This window comes from Pongo abelii, chromosome 2 (genome assembly GCF_028885655.2).
Source record: "Pongo abelii isolate AG06213 chromosome 2, NHGRI_mPonAbe1-v2.0_pri, whole genome shotgun sequence".
Classification (NCBI taxonomy): domain Eukaryota; kingdom Metazoa; phylum Chordata; class Mammalia; order Primates; family Hominidae; genus Pongo; species Pongo abelii.
The window spans coordinates 206,831,035-206,850,757 of NC_085928.1; the positions used below are offsets into that span (position 1 = coordinate 206,831,035).

The window sequence follows — 19,723 nt, forward strand, 5'->3', positions numbered from 1 at the left end:
TCAAACTCCTGACCTCGGCCTCCCAAAGTGCTGGGATTACAGGCGTGAGCCACCGCACCTGACATATATATATATATATATATATATTTTTTTTTTTTAAGAGACAGGGTCTCACTACGTTCCCCAGGCTGGTCTTGCACTTCTGGATTCAAGTGAGCATAGGCATTTTTTTAAATATCAAAATGAAGGCCAGGCGCGGTGGCTCACGCCTGTAATCCCAGCACTTTGGGAGGCCAAGGTGGGTGGATCAAGAGGTCAAAAGATCGAGACCATCCTGGCCAACATGGTGAAACCCTGTCTCTACTAAAAATGATTAAGCTTAGTGAGAAAGGCATGTGGAAAGCTGAGACAGACACAAAGCTAGGCCTCTTGCACCAAACAGCCAAGCTATGAATGCAAGGAAAAGTTCTTGAAGGAAATTCAAAGTGCTACTCCAGTGAACACACAAATGATAACAAAGCAAAACAGGCCAGGCACAGTGGCTCACACCTGCACTTTGGGAGGCTTGAGGCGGGCAGATCACCTGAGATCAGGAGTTCGAGACCAGCCTGGCCAACATGGCGAAACCCCATCTCCACTAAAAATGCAAACATTAGCTGGGCATGGTGGTGTGCGCCTGCAGTCCCAGCTACTCAGGAGGCTGACGCAGGAAAATCATTTGAACCCGGGAGGCAGAAGTTGCCATGAGATTGCGCCATTGCACCCCAGTCTGGTGACAGAGCGAGACTCCATCTCAAAAAAAAAAAAAAAATCAAAATGAACAAAATCAAGAAAAGTTTATCTATTACCTGCCTAGAGAAAGACAAGAATTAAAAGTTTTAACTATAAAGTCAAAACACCATTCTTTAAAATGACTAAAACATAGAGACAAATGTTTACTTTGTTCACCACTGCATTCTTCAACTAGTAATTCCATTAATTACAATGAAGGTTTTCATTATGATAACGAGAAATGCAAACTTCTACAGTTTTTCCCTTGGTAAAGTTCTAATGCCACAGATTTTACTAAACTTAATGAATCACAAAATACGTTGTTTGAGTGGAACTTACTTAGCTCCTGACTCAAACATACTATAGAGGAAAAAAATTGTAAGATAATCTAAAATTGAACACTGGATATTTCATGATATTACAGAATTACTGCTCATTTTTAAGGGTATAATAACGACATTGTGATAGTATTTTTAAAAATAAAAAAAGCCTTTATCTTTTAAATATATATGCCAGAGTATTAATTAATGAAACAATCAATTCTGAGATTTGCTTCAAAATAATTCAGATGTGATGGGATACAGAGGAAAGAAGACTGGCCATCTGTTGATAATTACCGAAATTAGCTAACAAAGAGGCTCAATAAACTACTTCAACTTTTGAATATGCTTAAAATTTTCCACAATAAATAGGTAAAAAAAAAAATGTGGGTTGCTAATAAAAAACTAAAGAAACCACATTTTGGCTTTTACTATCAGGCAATCATGTAGCAAAAAATTAAAGGGAAAAACATTTTTTTGCTGGTTGTTGGTTTTTTTTTTTTAGACAGGTTCTACTCTGTCACCCAGGCTGAAGTGCAGTTGCACAATCTCGGCTCACTACTACCTCCGCCTGCCAGGCTCGAGCAATCCTCCCACCTCAGCCTCCCAAGTAGCTGGGACTACAGGCACACACCACCACACCCGGCCAAAGGAAAATTTCAAAGTAAACTCCAGGCTAACTTACCACCCCTAAAAAGCAAGTAGAGGTGTCTGCATGACATGCAATGGCTTAGGTGAATTGTAAATTTATAGCAATGACATTGCACATATAGCATGTAGCTTGATTTTTAAAATTGTGGCCATGGCAGACACTGTCAGGCTCCTATTGAATTTCATTCTCCTCTGATTTCCTTACTTATATAACCCTAATTAAGTTTATAAAACATGTTCAACTAAAAAATTCATTTTACTAATTTCTCTTGTAGCTAGAAAATAGTACTGAGCAATAGCAGTACTTATCGAAAAATTATAGAATTAAATGCTTATATTAGAAGAGAGAAAGGTATCAAATTAATGACCTAAGCTTCCGCACCTTAAAAAAAAAAAAAAAAGAGTATACATCCAGGAAAAGAAAATAAAATTAAGCCCAAAGAAAACATAAATTAATAAATGACCTAGAAAGCAAATACAATAGAGAAAAACAAACAACAACAACAACAAACACCAAAATCCCAAAAGCAGTTTTTTGCTTTTTGTTTTGTTTTGTTTTTTGTTTTTTAAGAGACAGAGTCTTACTGTTGCCCAAAGACTGGAGTGCAGTGGCTACTCACAGGCATGAACATAGCACACTACATTCCTGAACTCCTGGGCTCAAGCAATATTCCTGCCAAACAGATGGGACTACAGGCACATGCCACACCCCAGCTGGTTCCGTAAGATCCATAAAGCGACTAAGCCTCTAGCCAGACTGTCAGGGGGAAAAAAGGGAAGCCACAAATTACCAAAAACAGAATTAAGAGAGGGAACAACTACAATCTCTACAGTCATTAATGGCATCACAAGGGACTATAATGAACTCTGTCAATATAGTAAAATGAACAAATCCCTAGAGAGGTACAACTTGCTAAAGCTTATCTAAGAAGAAACAGATAACCAAGTAGTCATGTATCTACCGATAAGACTGAATTTGTAGTTTAAAATTTTCCACCAAAAAAAACTCTAGGCCCATGTAGCTTCACTGGTAAATGTCATCAAACATTAAGGAAGAAATAATAACAATTCTACAGACACTACTGCAGAAAACAGAAAAGGAAGAAATACTTCTCAATTCATTGAGGTCAGCATTAAACATGCTACCAAAAGCAGAAAACGACATTATAAAGCATTACATAGAAGAAAGGAAACAACAACAACAAAAAGCTCTCAAAGAAACTATAAAACAAGCAGGAGAACTGCTTGAGGCCAGGAGTTCGAGACCATCCTGGCCAACAAGATTTCTATACTATCCCTTAGGGCTTTTCCTTAAATAGGCACTTTACTATAGGTGATAACTGAAGGAAGTGTTCCTCACAGCTTCTAAAACTTATAATCCCAGCACTTTGGGAGGCCAAGGGAGGAGAACTGCTTGAGCTTAGGAGTTTGAGATCAGGCTGAGTAACATATTGAGACCCTGCCTCCATAAAAAATAAAAAATTAGCCAGGCATGATGGTGCACACCTGTAGTCCTAGCTACTCAGGAAGCTGAGGCAAGAAGACTGACTGAACCCAGAAGTTCAAGGCTAGCAAGTTTTCTTTTTTTTTTTTTTTTCATGTTCTCTCAAGACTGCAAGGACTACAGTGAGTTAATATCATGCCACTGTAGTCCAGCCTGGGCAACAGTGTGAGACCACATCTCAAAAAATACAATACAATACAATAAATACAATACAATACAATAAAAATTTTGCTGGGTGTGGTGCTCACACCCAGAATCCCAACATTTTGGGAGGCTGAGGTGGGAGGATTGCTTGAGGCCAGTTTGAGACCAGCCTAGACAACATATGGAGACCTCTGTCTCTACAAAACTTTAACAACTTAGCTGGCATGGTGATGCACATCTGTGGTCCCAGCTACTTAGGAGGCTGAGGTGGAAGGATCGCTTGAGGCCAAGAGGTGGAGGCTGTAGCGAGCCATGATCACACCACTGCACTGCAGCCTGAGAAATGGAACAAGATCCTGTCTAAAGAAAAAAACCAGGACGGGCGCGTTAGCTCACGCCTGTAATCCCAGCACTTTGGGAGGCCGAGGAGGGCGGATCACTTGAAGTCAGGAGTTTGAGACCAGCCTGCCCAACAAGGCGAAACCCCATCTCTACTAAAACTACAAAAATTAGCCAGATGCGATGGTGCACGTCTGTAATCCCAGCTACTTGGGAGGCCAAGGCAGGAGAATCACTTGAACTCGGGAGGCGAAGGTTGCAGTGAGCCAAGATCACACCACTGCCCTCTAGCCCTAGCGACAGAACAAGACTCTGGCTCAAAAAAAGGAAAAAAAAAAAAAAAAACCAACAAAACAAAACTATTTTTATCCCTACTGCTATCAAAGCCAAACAGCCATGAAAACCAATGTGAGACTGCTGTATCTTTGCAAGTTCAGTCTCTTATTTGCAACCAATCTTAATACCAATTATCAAACATGTCTATCTAGTAATAGTATATTCTAGAAATTAAGTATAGAAGTAAATTCTAGGAGGGCCAGAGAGCCAGGCCCTAAAGCTATATTAACCAATAAAAATGCTCAACTATACCACGACAGTTGTTCCAGCAAAAACAAAAAACACCACTTCCAGCCGGCTGTGGTGGCATGTACCTGTAGTCCTACCTACTCGGGCAGTTGAGGTGAGAAGACTGCTTCAGCCCAGGAGTTCTAGGACAGCCTGGGCAAAACAGCAAGATCCCACTCCAAAACAAAAAACAAAACACACAAAAAACCCGATCACTTTCACTGCTATTTAGACCTGGATATCAGAAGCCCTCCCAGAGCTGTCCCTAAGGAAGTAGACACCTCTGTCACTAGGCTTGCCAGGTCAGTCCTCCTGCCCAACCTATTCACATTGCTTCCTTCTAAATCCAGATCCTGGGGCCTCTGCCTGCACTCAAGCTGCAAGGCAGACTGGGAGGAGTATGAGTATCATGATTTCACCAAGAAGATGGAACTCTCATGTGGGAAATTATCAAAATATAAGATGCTATAGCCACAAGTGATAGTTGTCCACTAGTTACCATCTTAACATCAAACATTTTATATAAGATGCTTATGACCAATTACATTTATTTTCCCATCACCACCTCCTAATTATACTTACTGAACGGGCACATTTTTTGGGGGGACTGCTAGAAAGTCCATCCAGTTGTCCATGTTCACCCAGAAATCCCGTCACTTGGTCCAAGAAAGAAGATACATCTAACTGGTGCCATTCTACTAGCTTCTGACCTAAGGATTAAAAACCAAGATCTATAAATATAATATCTAGAATCCTTCTGAACATTCTCCAGGATCTATAAATACAATATCTAGAGTCCTTCTGAACATTCTCCAGGATCTATAAATATAAAATCTAGAATCCTTCTGAACATTCTCCAGGATTTATAAATATAATACCTAGAATCCTTCTGAACATTCTCATTAAGTATCTCTTTCAGCATATGCACAGATTAAAAACCAGGATCTATAAAGGTAATATCTAGAATCTTTCTGAACATTCTCATTATCTCTTTCAGCATATGCATAATTAAAGCGTACTGTAAAGACACATCCTCTCTCCACCAGCTTATGCTATATAGTGTCTTCATAACCTAGAAGTCACATCAGTTATACTCACCTAACAGATTCCCACCCATAATGATAGGGCAACTATCTTATCTGCTGCTATCACTTACTGCCATTTAGGAAGAAGAGATTCAGACAAAGCAATATCTATATAAAACACAATCAATTAATAAAACCAGCTCCACCCTCTGCTTCTCGGGTGGGATCACAACTAGTATCTGGGCAATCTTAATATTTTAATGATAAAAAAAACTTTTGTTTTGTTTTTTTTGAGACGGAGTCTCACTCTGTTGCCCAGGCTGGAGTGCAGTGACGCGATCTCGGCTCACTGCAACCTCCACCTCCCAGGTTCAGGCCATTCTCCTGCCTCAGCCTCCCAAGCAGCTGGGACTACAGGCGCCTGCCACCACGCCCGGCTAATTTTTTTTGTATTTTTAGTAGAGATGGGGTTTCACCATGTTAGCCAGGATGGTCTGGATCGCCTGACCTCGTGATCTGCCCACCTCGGCCTCCCAAAGTGCTGGGATTACAGGCATGAGCCACCACGCCCAGCTGATAAAAAAACTTTTAAAAATCCCTTAAAAAAGGTAAGATGAACATATCAGTTATTCTCCAAAACAACAGAACTGCACAAACATAAAATACTACCATCTCCCAATGTTGCCAGAAAAAGATGTTCTAAATACATACATCAATAGATGTTTAAATAATTATAAAGCGAAAAAAACAGGAAACCTTCACCTAAATTACTACAATTCTGAAAACAGATCCAGTCAAATATTAAAGATCAATCATTTAGGTAACTGAAAGACAAGTAATAGGTTAAAAGCTGTGTGCTGATATAAATCTTACCTGTCCGTGGGTCCAATATGGAAACATAGGGGAAATCCCCTAACTTATAAAACTGTATGTATCTCTGACCTTCCTCACTGTCATGATAAACCTGTTAAATCATTGATATAAAAAAAAAAGTCAGCCTCTAAGAAAAGAACCAACTATAACCTTGTTATATACCAACATCAATTAGCTCTCCAAATGTAACTCTGCCATATGTATTAAGATCTCACTCCTACACTAAAAAGAAAATGAAGGTCATCTGGTTTGAACTCCTTCAACTTCCCACTTTCAGCACTCTCTGGAAATTTACCATAAACATATTGACCCATTCCTCCTCCTTTCCCAGTTCAGATGAGGTATTATTCTTCCTGCTCAAGTTATCTGTCAACCTATGTCATTTGTAACTCTCAACCATATACATCTTAATAAATTACAATATATTAAGATTATGGGCCGGGCATGGTGACTCACGCCTGTAATCCCAGTACTTTGGGAGGCCGAGGCGAGTGGATCACAAGGTCAGGAGATTGAGACCATCCTGGCCAACATGGTGAAACCCTGTCTCTACTAAAATACAAAAAATTAACTGGGCATGGTGGTGCGCACCTGTAGTCCCAGCTACTCGGGAGACTGAGGCAAGGGAATCGCTTGAACCCAGGAGGCAGAGACTGCAGTGAGCTGATGAGATCGTGCCACTGCACTCCTGCCCAGCAACAATGCAAGACTTGTCTCCAACCAAAAAAAAAAGATTATGGCTCCGCATGGTGGCTCACAACCCTAGCACTTTGTGGGGCAGAGGCAGAGGACAGCGGACAGCTTGAGGCCAGGAGTTTGAGACCAGCCTGGGCATCTCTACGAGAAGTTTTTTTTGTTTGTTTGCTTTTAAATTAGCCAGGTTTAATGGTGTGCACCTATAGTCCCAGCAACTCAGGAGACTGAGGCGGGAAGATCCCTTGAGCCTATAGGGGTTAGAGCCTGCACTGAGCTATGACTGCACCACTGTGTTCCAGCCTGGGTGACAGAGCAAGATCCTGTCTATTTATTAAAAAAAAAAAAAAAAAAAAAAAAAAAGAAAAGAAAGAAAGAAAAAAAGATTATAAGCTCAAGAGTCCAGCACAGTGCTAAGCAAAGAGCTGCTCGATCAATATTTGTTGAATAAAATACGAGGAATTTTACCATTAAAGTTACATTAAATTTAGGGGCCTGTAACATATAAACAGGCAAATTAATAACATTAATAGCATATCTTACAGTAGGGGAAAAATTAAGCTCCTTCATAAGTTTTTATTTTCTATAACTTTCCACAAAATAAAAAATAAAAAAATCGAGCCAGCATGGTGATTCATGCCTGTAATCCCAGCACTTTGGGAAGCCAAGGGAAGCAGATGGCTTGGGCCCAGGAGTTCGAGACGAGCCTGGGCAATATGGCAGGACCCCATCTCTACAAAAAATAAAAAATAAAAATTATATGGGCATGGTGGTGCATGTTTGTGGTCCCAACTACTCAAGAAACTGAGGTGGAAGGATCATTTGAGCCCAGGAGGTCAAGGCTGAGCCATGTTCATGCCACTGCACTGCAGCCTGGGTGACAGAGCAAAACCCTGTCTCACAGTGGGGGAAAAATGATACAACGTCTGTAACCTTATCTTATTAGCTACGAAGACTAAAGTGACATGTCTAAGAACACAGAGTTAAAAAGTATCAAACTCAAGCTAAAACCTAAGTCTTAGCCAAATGCTTCCAATTACCTCAAGATCTTCTATACCTGCACTGTCTAATACAGCAACCACTACCCACAAGTGGCTACTGAAGCACCTGAAATCTGGCTACTCCAGATGGAGAAGGGTCAGTATAAAATACAAATCATATCTTGAAGACTCAACACCAAATAAATGCAGATCATCTCATTATTTTTGTATTAGTTATACAGATATATTGATTTAACCAAATACGTTATTAAAGTTAATTTCATCTATTTTGATTAATCTTTTTTAATGTGGCTACTGGAAAAATTTAAATTATGTGTATAGCTTACAATATATTTCTACTGAACAGTACAGTTTGTTTGTTTTGTTTTGTTTGAGACGGAGTCTCGCTCTGTTGCTCAGGCTGGAGTGTAATGGTGCAATCTTGGCTCACTGCAATCTCCGCTACCCGGGTTCAAGTGATTCTCCTGCCTCAGCCTCCCGAGTAGCTGGGATTACAGATGCCCACTGCCACACCTGGCTAATTTTTTGTATTTTTAGGAGAGACAGGGTTTCACCATGTTGGCCAGGCTGGTCTCAAACTCCTGACCTCAGGTGATCCGCCGGCCTCAGCCTCCCAAAGTGCTGGGCCATAGGCGTGAGCTACTGCCCCCAGCCGGTTTTACCTTTTTTTAAATGTCTTAATTCATTATAACCCAATTCCTTTCCCTCAACATCTCACACTACAAAAGTAAAATTCTACAAAACTTCTGATTAACTCTCCTTCTCACCTGCCAGAAAATGAAATGTTCCCGGATAATATTCTTCACAGCTTCGTTGCTCCACACATCGCGGTTGAGGCACTGACATGCAAAGTCTTGAACATTTTGAATGTTTATCATCAGCCACTTATTTTGCATCTGGCCACACTCTTTGGCCTGCAAGAGTAAAGTTACACATTTGTTAGAAATAATTTCTACTTGGTGACAGATGTTTCTGTAGTTGTTCAGAGGTTGTTGTCTTTCACTAAAAATACTAAGTTTTTGCCAGATATGACATCTAGAGTTTTCAGCATTTATACCTTCTATGTGCATGTATAGCTATACTGTCCATTTCAAGCACTTCTCAAATTTAAATAAACTCATTTCTCTTTTATCCAGTTATTTGTTATAATGGCTGATTTTTTCTTTCTTTCTTTTTTTTTTTTTTTTTTTTTGAGACAGAGTCTAACTCTATTGCCCAGGCTAGAGTGCAGTGGGGCAGTCTTGGCTCACTGCAACCTCCACCTCCTGAGTTCAAGTGATTCTCCTGCCGCAGCCTCCCAAGTAGTTGGGATTAAAGGCGCGCCCCAACACACCTGGCTAATTTTTGTATTTTTAGTAGAGATGGGGTATCAACATGTTGGCCAGGCTGGTCTCGAACTTCTGACCTCAAATGACCCGTCCACCTTGGCCTCCCAAAGTGCTGGAATTAAAGGTGTGACTCATCATGACCGGTAATGGCTGAATTTTTAATGTATGTTTAAACATCTTTACCTGAAAAGGATTCAACAAACTTAAGATCAACAAGTCACATAATTTTATTCTCTTGCAACCTCCATCAACAATTTTTTTTTTGAGACGAGTTTCGCTCTTGTTGCCTAAGTTGGAGCACAATGGCACAATGGCACGATCTCGGCTCACTACAACCTCCACCTACTAAGTTCAAGTGATTCTTCTGCCTTAGCCTACCGAGTAGCTGGGATTACAGGTGTGTGCCACCATGCCTGACTAATTTTTTATACATTTTTAGTAGACAGACGGGGTTTCACCATGTTGGCCAGGCTGGTCTCGAACTCCTGACCTCAGGTGAGGCACCCATCTCAGCCTTCCAAAGTGCTGGGATTATAGGCATGAGGCACCACACCCAGCCAATTATACTTCTTTTTAATGAATGCAATTGGTGTGTATATTTTACTTTGTTTTCTTCAACATCATTTCTGGAACATTTTTAAACATCATATTAATCTCAGTTATTAGGCATATATACTATTTTGGAGAATCACCCTAAACATTTTAGTAAAAACTGCTGAGTTTTTTCTCTTAAGAGTTGTCTTCCTAGGAGTAGATTTCAAAAACTGGGATTACAAGGTCAAAGTATGTTTGAGAATGATCCCCAAACAACTCTACGATTCATACAACAGATACCAATATATCAGTCGTTAGTGCGTATTTTTTGCCTGTCAGTCCCTTGTCAGCATAAAGACCCATGAAATGCTGCTGAGTGGAAAATAATGGCAGAAAAGCAAATGAGCAAATGCTGCCTCAAATCTTTGCCTAGGAAAGAACAGTGACACAAAACCATAGTTTTGGAATAAATTTATCCGAGAACAATATTCTTTTCCAAATCAGTGTGACATGGGAAAATCTTAAGAATCAATGAATTTGGTGTAATAACAATCCAAGAACATACTGGACATCATTTTGTGGGTACTGAAAAATGTGAGACTGAGAATCTCCTCTGTTTTAAGAAGGTTTACATCATCTCACAAATAGCTTTTTTTGTATGAATCCCCCAGAATAAATTATTTTCTTTTTTTGTTGTTTATATTTTTTGTAGAGACAGGGGTTTCACTATGTTGGCCAGGCTGGTTTGGAACACCTAGCCTCAAATGATCCTCCTGCCCTGGCCTCCAAAAGTCCTGGATTACAGGTGTCAGTCACCCCACTCAGCCCCAGAATAAATTATCTTCTAATATTTGCTTACTGATTCCATGGGTGAAAACCCAAGGTCTAAAAAGAAATATCCTTATATTGAGCCAGGAAGCTGCATTTAACTGGTCAAAGGCTTATTTTAAAATATACAAATATAATAATTCCTTGCTTATAGGAAGTAATATTTCCATTTACTTCCTTACAGGACAAAGATTTAAAAAGTGAATGATAAATGAATAATTAAGCTGCTTTAACTACAGAAACAGTATTTGAAAACAAACGGAAAAATGACTATACATTCTAGAGATAGACTAGAGAGCACATATTCCCACAACAGGGTAAATTTACATAAGTCTGCCCCAAAAACAATGACAAGAAAAAAATGTACAAAACTGATAATGAATAAAAGTCCAGAGTTTAAAATGGAAGAGTCACTTTTTTTTTTTGCTTTTAAAAATTTGTTTACTCACATTCATTATCTCAGATTTATTCATTCAACAAATACTGAGAACCCATCATGTTTCACGTACAGTTATAGATATTAAAGTTATAGCAGTTCTAAAATATAAAAATCCTTGCCTTCATGAAGCTTCCAATGGGGGAGAAACCTAATACTAGCAAAAGAAACTTGGAAATGATACTAACCACATTGAAGATACTGTTAAAAAATTGTTACTGCTAAAAGGAAGGGTCCAAAGACAAAATTTTCAAACAAAACAACAATATTGGGAGGGAATAAGAGAGTCTTGAATAGGCCGGGTGCGGTGGCTCACACCTGTAATCCCAGCACTTTGGGAGGCCGAGGTGGGTGGATCACCTGAGGTCAGGAGTTCAAGACCAGCCTGGTCAACATGGTGAAACGCCATTTCTACTAAAAACACAAAATTAGCCAGGCATGGTGGTGGACGCCTGCAATCCCAGCTACTCAGGAGGCTGAGGCAGGAGAATTGCTTGAACCTGGGCGGCAGAGGTTGCAGTGAGCCAAGATCGTGCCATTGCACTCCAGCCTGTGCAACAGAGTGAGACTCTGCCAGAAAGAAAGAAAGAAGAAAAGAAAGAAAGGAAGGAAAGAAGGGAGGGAAGAAGGAAAGAAGGAAGGAAAGGAAGAAAAGGAAAGGAAAGGAAAAAGGAAAGGAAGAAAGAAGAGTCTTCAATAAGTCTAGAGATCTCATGTACAACATGAGGACTATACTTAATAATATCATATTATACATTGAAAATGTGCTGAGAGCAGATTATTAGGTGCTCTTACCACACACACACATACACACACACACATATATAAAAAGACAATCATGGAAGGTAAGGACAGGTTAATTTGCTTGACTGTAGTAATCATTTTACTATGTATATCCAATCTTCATTTTATACATCTTAAATATGTACTAGTCTGGAGCAGTGGCTCACACCTATAATCCCACTGCCTTGGGAGGCCAAGACAGGAGGACTGCTTAAGGCAAGGAGTTCAAGACCACCCTGGGCAACACAGCAAGACCCCATCTCTAAAAAGATTTAAAATAATTAAATCTGTGCAATTTAAAAAGAGAGAGTGTTAAAAATAATCTAAGTATACCAATTATGTGAGTCAAAGACTGGAGGTGAGAGTGGGCCATGAGAAAAATAATCTCCTCATGAAAGAAGATTATCATGGAAGAAGATTATTGGAATCCTTGGAACCTATTAGGTTGTTCTGAATCAACATTTCAAAGCCATTATAATGGAGACCCCAGAGTAAAACAGCGGGAGACTCACGTCTCTCCCAGTACCAGCCAGATCAGGAAGGCATGATAAAAAAGGATTTAGGCCTGGCATTGTGGCTCATGCCTGTAATCCCAGCACTTTGGGAAGCCGAGGTGGGCTGATCATTTGAGCTCAAGAGTTCAAGACCAGCCTGGCCAACACGGCGAAACCCCATCTCTACTGACAATACTAAAATTAGACGAGCGTGGTGGCGCATGCCTGTAATCCCATCTACTTGCGTAGCTGAGGTACAAGTATTGCTTGAATCTGGGAGGCAGAGGTTGCAGTGAGCTGGGATCATGCCACTGCACTCCAGCCTGGGCAACAGGGCAAGACTGCCTCAAAAAGAGAAAGAAAAAGAAAATGAAGGATTTGAACAAATTTAATATGTTTCAGTAAGTATATATGCATAAAGTCAAGAAGAAAATATATTAAAATACACACAGTACTTTTTTATGGAAATGGAAATTACAATTTTATTTTTCCTTGTTCGTTTTCTAAATTTCAATGATTTGTCTAATTTGAATAAAAGTAAATGTAAACAATATACAGTTTAATCAGAAAAATATTATATATTGCCAGGGGCAGTGGCTCTCGCCTGTAATCACAGCACTTTGGGAGGCCGAGGTGGGTGGATCACCTGAGGTCAGAAGTTCGAGACCAGCTTGACCAATATGGTGAAACCTCGTCTCTACTAAAATTAAAAAAATTAGCCAGGCGTGGTGGTGTGTGCCTATAGTCCCAGCTACTCGGGAGGGTGAGACAGGAGAATCACTTGAACCCAGGAGGCGGAGGTTGCAGTGAGCCGAGATCGCGCCACTGCACTCTGGCCTGGGCGACAGAGTGAGACTCTTGTCTCAAAAAAAAAAAAAAAAAGAAAAGAAAAGGAGAAAAAATTAGTTACTAAGTAGGCTCTTCTTCACATTTTCGGCTACATATTTTCACTTGCATTTATACTAAATACTTTTGAAATTAACAAAATATTCTTAGTAATTAGAGCTAGGTGCATGTGTAATGGGATACCAATTTAAAATGTGGGTTTTTTTCCCATGAAATAAGAAATATTGGCCGGGTCCAGTGGCTCACACTGGTAATCTCAGAACTCTGGGAGGCCAAGGCTGGTTGATCACTGGAGCTCAGGAGTTCAAGACCAACCTGGGCAACGTGGCAAAACCTCATCTCTACAAAAAATACAAAATTTAGCCAGGCATGGTGGCACATGCCTGTAATTCCAGCTACCTGGGGGACTAAGGTGGGCAGATCACTTGAACCCAGGAAGTTGGGGCTGCAGTGAGCCGAGATCGTGCCACTGCACTCCAGCCTGGGTAACAGAGTGAGACTGTCTCAAAAAAAAAAAAAAAAAAAAAGAAAGAAATATTACTGAAATTGTTCTGATTCTTCCTGCATAATATTCCTTCTGAAATAATCATGATTTCATGAAGGCTAATTAAACTGTTTTAGGCCCTGTGGACACACAACAGTCAAGAAAACGAAGTCCCTGTGTTCATACAGCTTACAGGATGGTGGGGAAAGAAGAAAACGTAGGAAACATTCCCTTGCCCAGGTCAGACCACTTGGCCTAAGTGCTTTGCTCACTCAGCTGGTTTTCTTGATTGTACCAGCTCTTTCCAACATCAGTATGCTCACACTGTATTTTCCCTCAGACCTCCCCATCGTTCGCATTCCCTCGCTTCACGAAGGTTTCTATTCAAATTTGTCCTTTCAGCAATCTTCCCTAATCTTCCTAATACAGTCCCTTCTCCTCACAATTATAAACATATGTGGAACCTACGAAATCAACCTGGCTTTCAATTTGGCTGTAAGAAGAAACTGAATTTGGCAACATGGACACATCTACTTGCAAAGGACACTAGAAATTTCCAGATGCTTAACTCAATTCAGACCACACACATCAAATGGCCCTGAACAAAAAACAGCCCCCCTCTCTCCTTCCCTTATTGTATTTTATTCTCCCTTTTTTTTTCTTTTGAGACAGGGTCTCACTGTGTTGCTCAGGGTGGAGGGCAATGGCACCACCACAGCTCACTGCAGCCTCAACCTCCTGGGCTCAAGGAGCCCAGCCTCCTGAGTAGCTGGGACCACAGGTGTGCACCACCACGTCCAGCTAATGTTTTCGACTTTTTGTAGAGACAGGGTTCCACCATATTGCCCAGGCTGATCTCGAACTCGTGGGCTCAAGTGATCTACTCCCTTCAGCCTCCCACCAAAGTGCTGGGATTACAGGCATGAGCCACTGCGTCCAGCCACATTTTATTCTTTCTCCAAGCAACTACTGTAACTTGAAATGAATGTCACACTCTCTCTCCATCAAAGACAAATATATATATTATATTCACTGTTATTATATATATGTGTTTGTGGGTGTTTGTTTTACGTTATTTGTTTATAGTCTGTTTCTCCTACTAGATTATAAACGCTACAACGGCAAGGATTTTATATAATTTACCACTATCTCCCTGTGGCAGAAACTGCTTATAGGTACCAAATAACCCATTCTCCCCTTGTCCCTCTTACTTATAGAACCTCCAATTTTTAACTAAGCATCTGGATTTCCTAGTGTCCCTTGCAAATGGATGTAGCTATGCTGCCAAGTTTTAGTAGATGGAATGTAGACACAAGTGCTGTATACAACTTCTAGGTTGTTCCTTTAATGGGAAATGTGTACCCTTATCAGCTCTTCCCTCTTCCATGCTGTTTATTTTTTTTTTTTTAAGTGAAAGCAAGTTTATTAAGAAAGTAAAGGAATAAAGTATGGCTATTCCATAGGCAGAGCAGCCCAAGGGCTGCTGGTTGCCAATTTTTATGTTTATTTCTTGCTTATATGCTAATCAAGGAGTGGATTACTTATGAGTTTTCCAGGAAAAGGTTGGGCAGTTCTGGGAACTGAGGGCTCCTCCTCCTTTTTAGACGATACAGGGCAACTTCCTGATGTTGCCATGGCATTTGTCAACTGCCATAGCGCTGGTGGGAGTGGAGCAGTGAGGACGACCCGGTCACTCTCATTGCCATGTTGGTTTTGGTGGATTTTAGCCGGCTGCTTTACTGCAACATGTTTCATCAGCAAGGTCTTCCTGACCAGCTTCTTGTGCTGACCTCCTATCTCATCCATGACTTAGAACGTCTAACCTTCTGGGAACGCAGCCCACTAGGTCTCAGCCTTATTTTACCGAGCCCCTATTCAAAATGGAGTTGCTCTGTTTTAAATGCTTCTGACATTTCCTCCCTCCCTTAATCCTAAGGGTCGTAGAGGAAGAAAGATTCAACTTCCGTAACTTCTTCATGCTTAATGGGGACGATGATATTCCTGCCTATTAGATCTCTTGCATTCAGAATAGACAGGACCTCAGTCTGAAAGCATCTGTATGGCAAGCGCCATTCCGAACTCTTGAGTCCCAACAGAAGGTGGTACCCTTCAGCCAACTGGTGCTCACAGATGATTTTCCTTTCGGTCGGGGGTATCTTCAGTATCATTCCTTCCGTGATTCGCCAGAAAGATGTTACTGGGCCCCACCACTTAACCAAAGTTAGCCTTTGGGTTGAGGGTTTCCTCAGTATTGTCCCTTCTGTGGTCGCCAGAATGTTACCAGAAAGGGTCCGGATCCAGATCCCAAGAGAGGGTTCTTGGATCTAGTGCAGGAAAGAATTCAGGGCGAGTCTATAGAGTAAAGTGAAAGCAGGTTTATTAAGAATGTGAAGGTCACGCCTGTAATCCCAGCACCTTGGGAGGCCAAGGCGGGCGGATCACGAGGTCAGGAGATCGAGACCATCCCGGCTAACACGGTGAAACCACGTCTATATTAAAAAATACAAAAAATCAGCCAGGCGTGGTGGTGGGCACCTGTGGTCCCAGCTACTCAGGAGGCTGAGGCAGGAGAATGGAGTGAACCTGGGAGGTGAAGCATGCAGTGAGCCTAGATAGCGCCACTGCAGTCCAGCCTGGGCGAAAGAGCGAGATTCCATCTCAAAAAAAAAAATGTGAAGGAATGAAGAACAGCCACTCCATAGGCAGAGGAGCCTTCCATGCTGTTTAGTAAGCAAACATGGTGGTAAGCCAAGTTGACTCATGTAGACAAGGGCAAGCAAGACCTAGGGGATGGCAGAACAAGACAGAAAAAAATTCTCCAACTCTAATAACTTTACAGAGGTAATCATTCTAACAGCCTGGACTTCCATCTTGCTTAAGCTACTGTTTGTTTGTGGTGGGGTGTTCCAAGATGGCCAAATAGGAGCAGCTCCAGTCTGCAGCTCCCAGCATGATCAACGCAGAAGACGGATGATTTCTGCATTTGCAACTGAGGTACCTGGTTCATCTCACTGGGACTGGTTGGACAGCGGGTGCAGCCCACGGAGGGCGAGCTGAAGCAGGGCAGCGCGCCGCCTCACCTGGGAAGCGCAAGGGGTCAGGGAAATCATTTCCCTTTCCTAGCCAAGGGAAGCCGTGACAGACTACCTGGAAAAACGGGGCACTCCCACCCAAATACTGCACTTTTCCCAAGGTCTTAGCAACTGGCAGGCAAGGTGATTCTCTCTCGTGCCTGGCTTGGCAGGTCCCACACCCGTGGAGCCCTGCTCACTGCTAGCGCAGCACTCAGAGATTGATCTGTGAGGCGGCAGCCTGGCTGGGGGAGGAGCATCCACCATTGCTAAGGCTTGAATAGGTAAACAAAGCGACTGGGAAGCTTGAACTGGGCAGAGCCCACCACAGCTCAACAAGGCCTACTGCCCCTAAACTCCACCTCTGTGGGCAGGACATAGCTGAACAAAAGGCAGCAGACAACTTCTGCAGACTTAAACGTCCCTGTCTAACAGCTCTGAAGAGAGCAGTGGTTCTCCCAGCATGGTGTTTGAGCTCTGAGAACGGACAGATGGCCTCCTCAAGTGTGTCTCTGACTCCCGTGTAGCCTAACTGGGAGACACCTCCCAGTAGTGGCCAACAGACACCTCATACAGGCGGCTGCCCCTCTGGGACGAAGCTTCCAGAGGAAGGCTCAGGCAGCAATATTTGCTGTTCTGCAGCTTCTGCTGGTGACACCCAAGCAAACAGGGCCTGGAGTGGAACTCCTGCAAACTCCAACAGACCTACAGCTGAGGGACCTGACTGTTAGAAGGAAAACTAACAAACAAAAAGGAACAGCATCTACATCAGCAAAAAGGTCATCTACACCAAAATCCCATCTGTAGGTCACCAACATCAAAGACCAAAGGTAGATAAAACCACAAAGATGAGAAGCCAGAGCAGAAAAGATGAAAATTCTAAAAATCAGAGCGCCTATCTCCTCCAAAGGATCGCAGCTCCTTGCCAGCAATGGAACAAAGCTGGATGGAGAATGACTTTGAGAAGCTGACAGAAGTAGGCTTCAGAAGGTTGGTTATAAGTTCTCCGAGCTAAAGGAGGATGTTCGAACCCATCGCAAGGAAGCTAAACACCTTGAAAAAAGATTAGATGAATGGCTAACTAGAATAAACAGTGTAGAGAAGAACTTAAATGACCTGATGGAGTTGAAAACCATAGCACAAGAACTTCATGACGCTTGCATAAGCTTCAATAGCTGATTTGATCAAGTGGAAGAAAGGGTATCAGTGATTGAAGACCAAATTAATGAAATAAAGTGAGAAGACAAGGTTAGAGAAAAAAGAGTAAAAAGAAACAAACAAAGCCTCCAAGAAATATGAGACTATGTGAAAAGACCAAATCTACGTTTGATTGGTGTACCTGAAAGTGATAGGGAGAATGGAACAAAGTTAGAAAACACTCTTCAGGACATTATCCAGGAGAACTTCCCCAACCTAGCAAGGCAGGCCAACATTCAAATTCAGGAAATACAGAGAACACCACAAAGATACGCCTCAAGAAAAGCAACCCCAAGACACATAATTGTCAGATTCACCAAGGTTAAAATGAAGGGAAAAGTGTTAAGGGCAGCCAGACAGAAAGGTCGAGTTACCCACAAAGGGAAGCCCATCGGACTAACAGCAGATATCTCTGCAGAAACCCTACAAGCCAGAAGACTGGGGGCCAATATTCAACATTCTTAAAGAAAAGAATTTTCAACCCAGAATTTCATATCCAGCCAAACTAAGCTTCATAAGTGAAGGAGAAATAAAATCCTTTATAAACAAATGCTGAGACGTTTTGTCACCACCAGGCCTGCCTTACAAGAGCTCCTGAAGGAAGCACTAAACATGGAAAAAAACAACTGGTGCCAGCTGCTGCAAAAACATGCCAAACTGTAAAGACTATCGATGCTAGGAAGAAACTGCATCAACTAACGGGCAAAATAACTAGCTAACATCATAATGACAGGATCAAATTCACACACAATAATATTAACCTTAAATGTAAATGGGCTAAATGCCCCAATTAAAAGACACAGACTGGCAAATTGGATAAAGAGTTAAGACCCATCGGTGTGCTGTATTCAGGAGACCCATCTCACATGCAAAGACGCACATAGGCTCAAAATAAAGGGATGGAGGAAGATCTACCAAGCAAATGGAAAGCAAAAAAAAAAACGCAGGGGTTGGCCGGGCGCGGTGGCTCACGCCTGTAATCCCAGCACTTTGGGAGGCCAAGGCAGGCGGATCACGAGGTCAGGAGATGGAGACCATCCTGGCTAACACGGTGAAACCCCGTCTCTACTAAAAATACAAAAAATTAGCCGGGCGTGGTGGCTGGCACCTATAGTCCCAGCTACTCGGGAGGCTGAGGAGGGAGAATGGCATGAACCCAGGAGGCAGAGCTTGCAGTGAGTCCAGATCGCGCCACTGCACTCCAGCCTAGGCCATAAAGCGAGACTCCATCTCCAAAAAGAAAAAAACACAGGGGTTGCAATCCTAGTCTCTGATAAAACAGACTTTAAACCAACAAAAATCAAAAGAGATGAAGAAGGCCATTACATATTGGTAAAGGAGTCAATTCAACAAGAGGAGCTAACTATCCTAAATATATATGCACCCAATACAGGAGCACCCAGATTCAGAAAGCAAGTCCTTAGAGACCTACAAAGAAAAGACTTAGACTCCCACACAATAATAATGGGAGAATTTAACACCCCACTGTCAATATTAGACAGACCAATGAGACAGAAGGTTAACAAGGATATTCAGGACCTGAACTCAGCTCTGCAACAAGCAGACCTAATAGACATCTACAGAACTCTCCACCCCAGATCAACAGAATATACATTTCTTCTCAGCACCACATCACACTTATTCCAAAATTGACCACATAGTTGGAAGTAAAGCACTCCTCAGCAAATGTAAAAGAACAGAAATTATAACAAACTGTCTCTCAGACCACAGTGCAATCAAATTAGAACTCAGGATTAAGAAACTCATTCAAAACTGCACAACTACATGGAAACTGAACAACCTGCTCCTGAATGACTACTGGGCACATAACGAAATGAAGGCAGAAACAATGATGTTCTTTGAAACCAGTGAGAACAAAGACACAACGTAACAGAAT

General features: G+C 41.7%; 1 protein-coding gene across 1 annotated transcript in view; it reads right to left on the reverse strand.

The window, feature by feature from the left end:
* UBXN7 (UBX domain protein 7) overlaps positions 1-19,723 on the reverse strand; it is a 75,633-nt gene that overhangs the window by 8,058 nt on the left and 47,852 nt on the right. Inside the window, 3 exon segments of the mRNA NM_001132052.1 lie at positions 4,816-4,943; positions 6,132-6,222; positions 8,593-8,739. Coding sequence (NP_001125524.1) covers positions 4,816-4,943; positions 6,132-6,222; positions 8,593-8,739 — 366 coding nt within the window.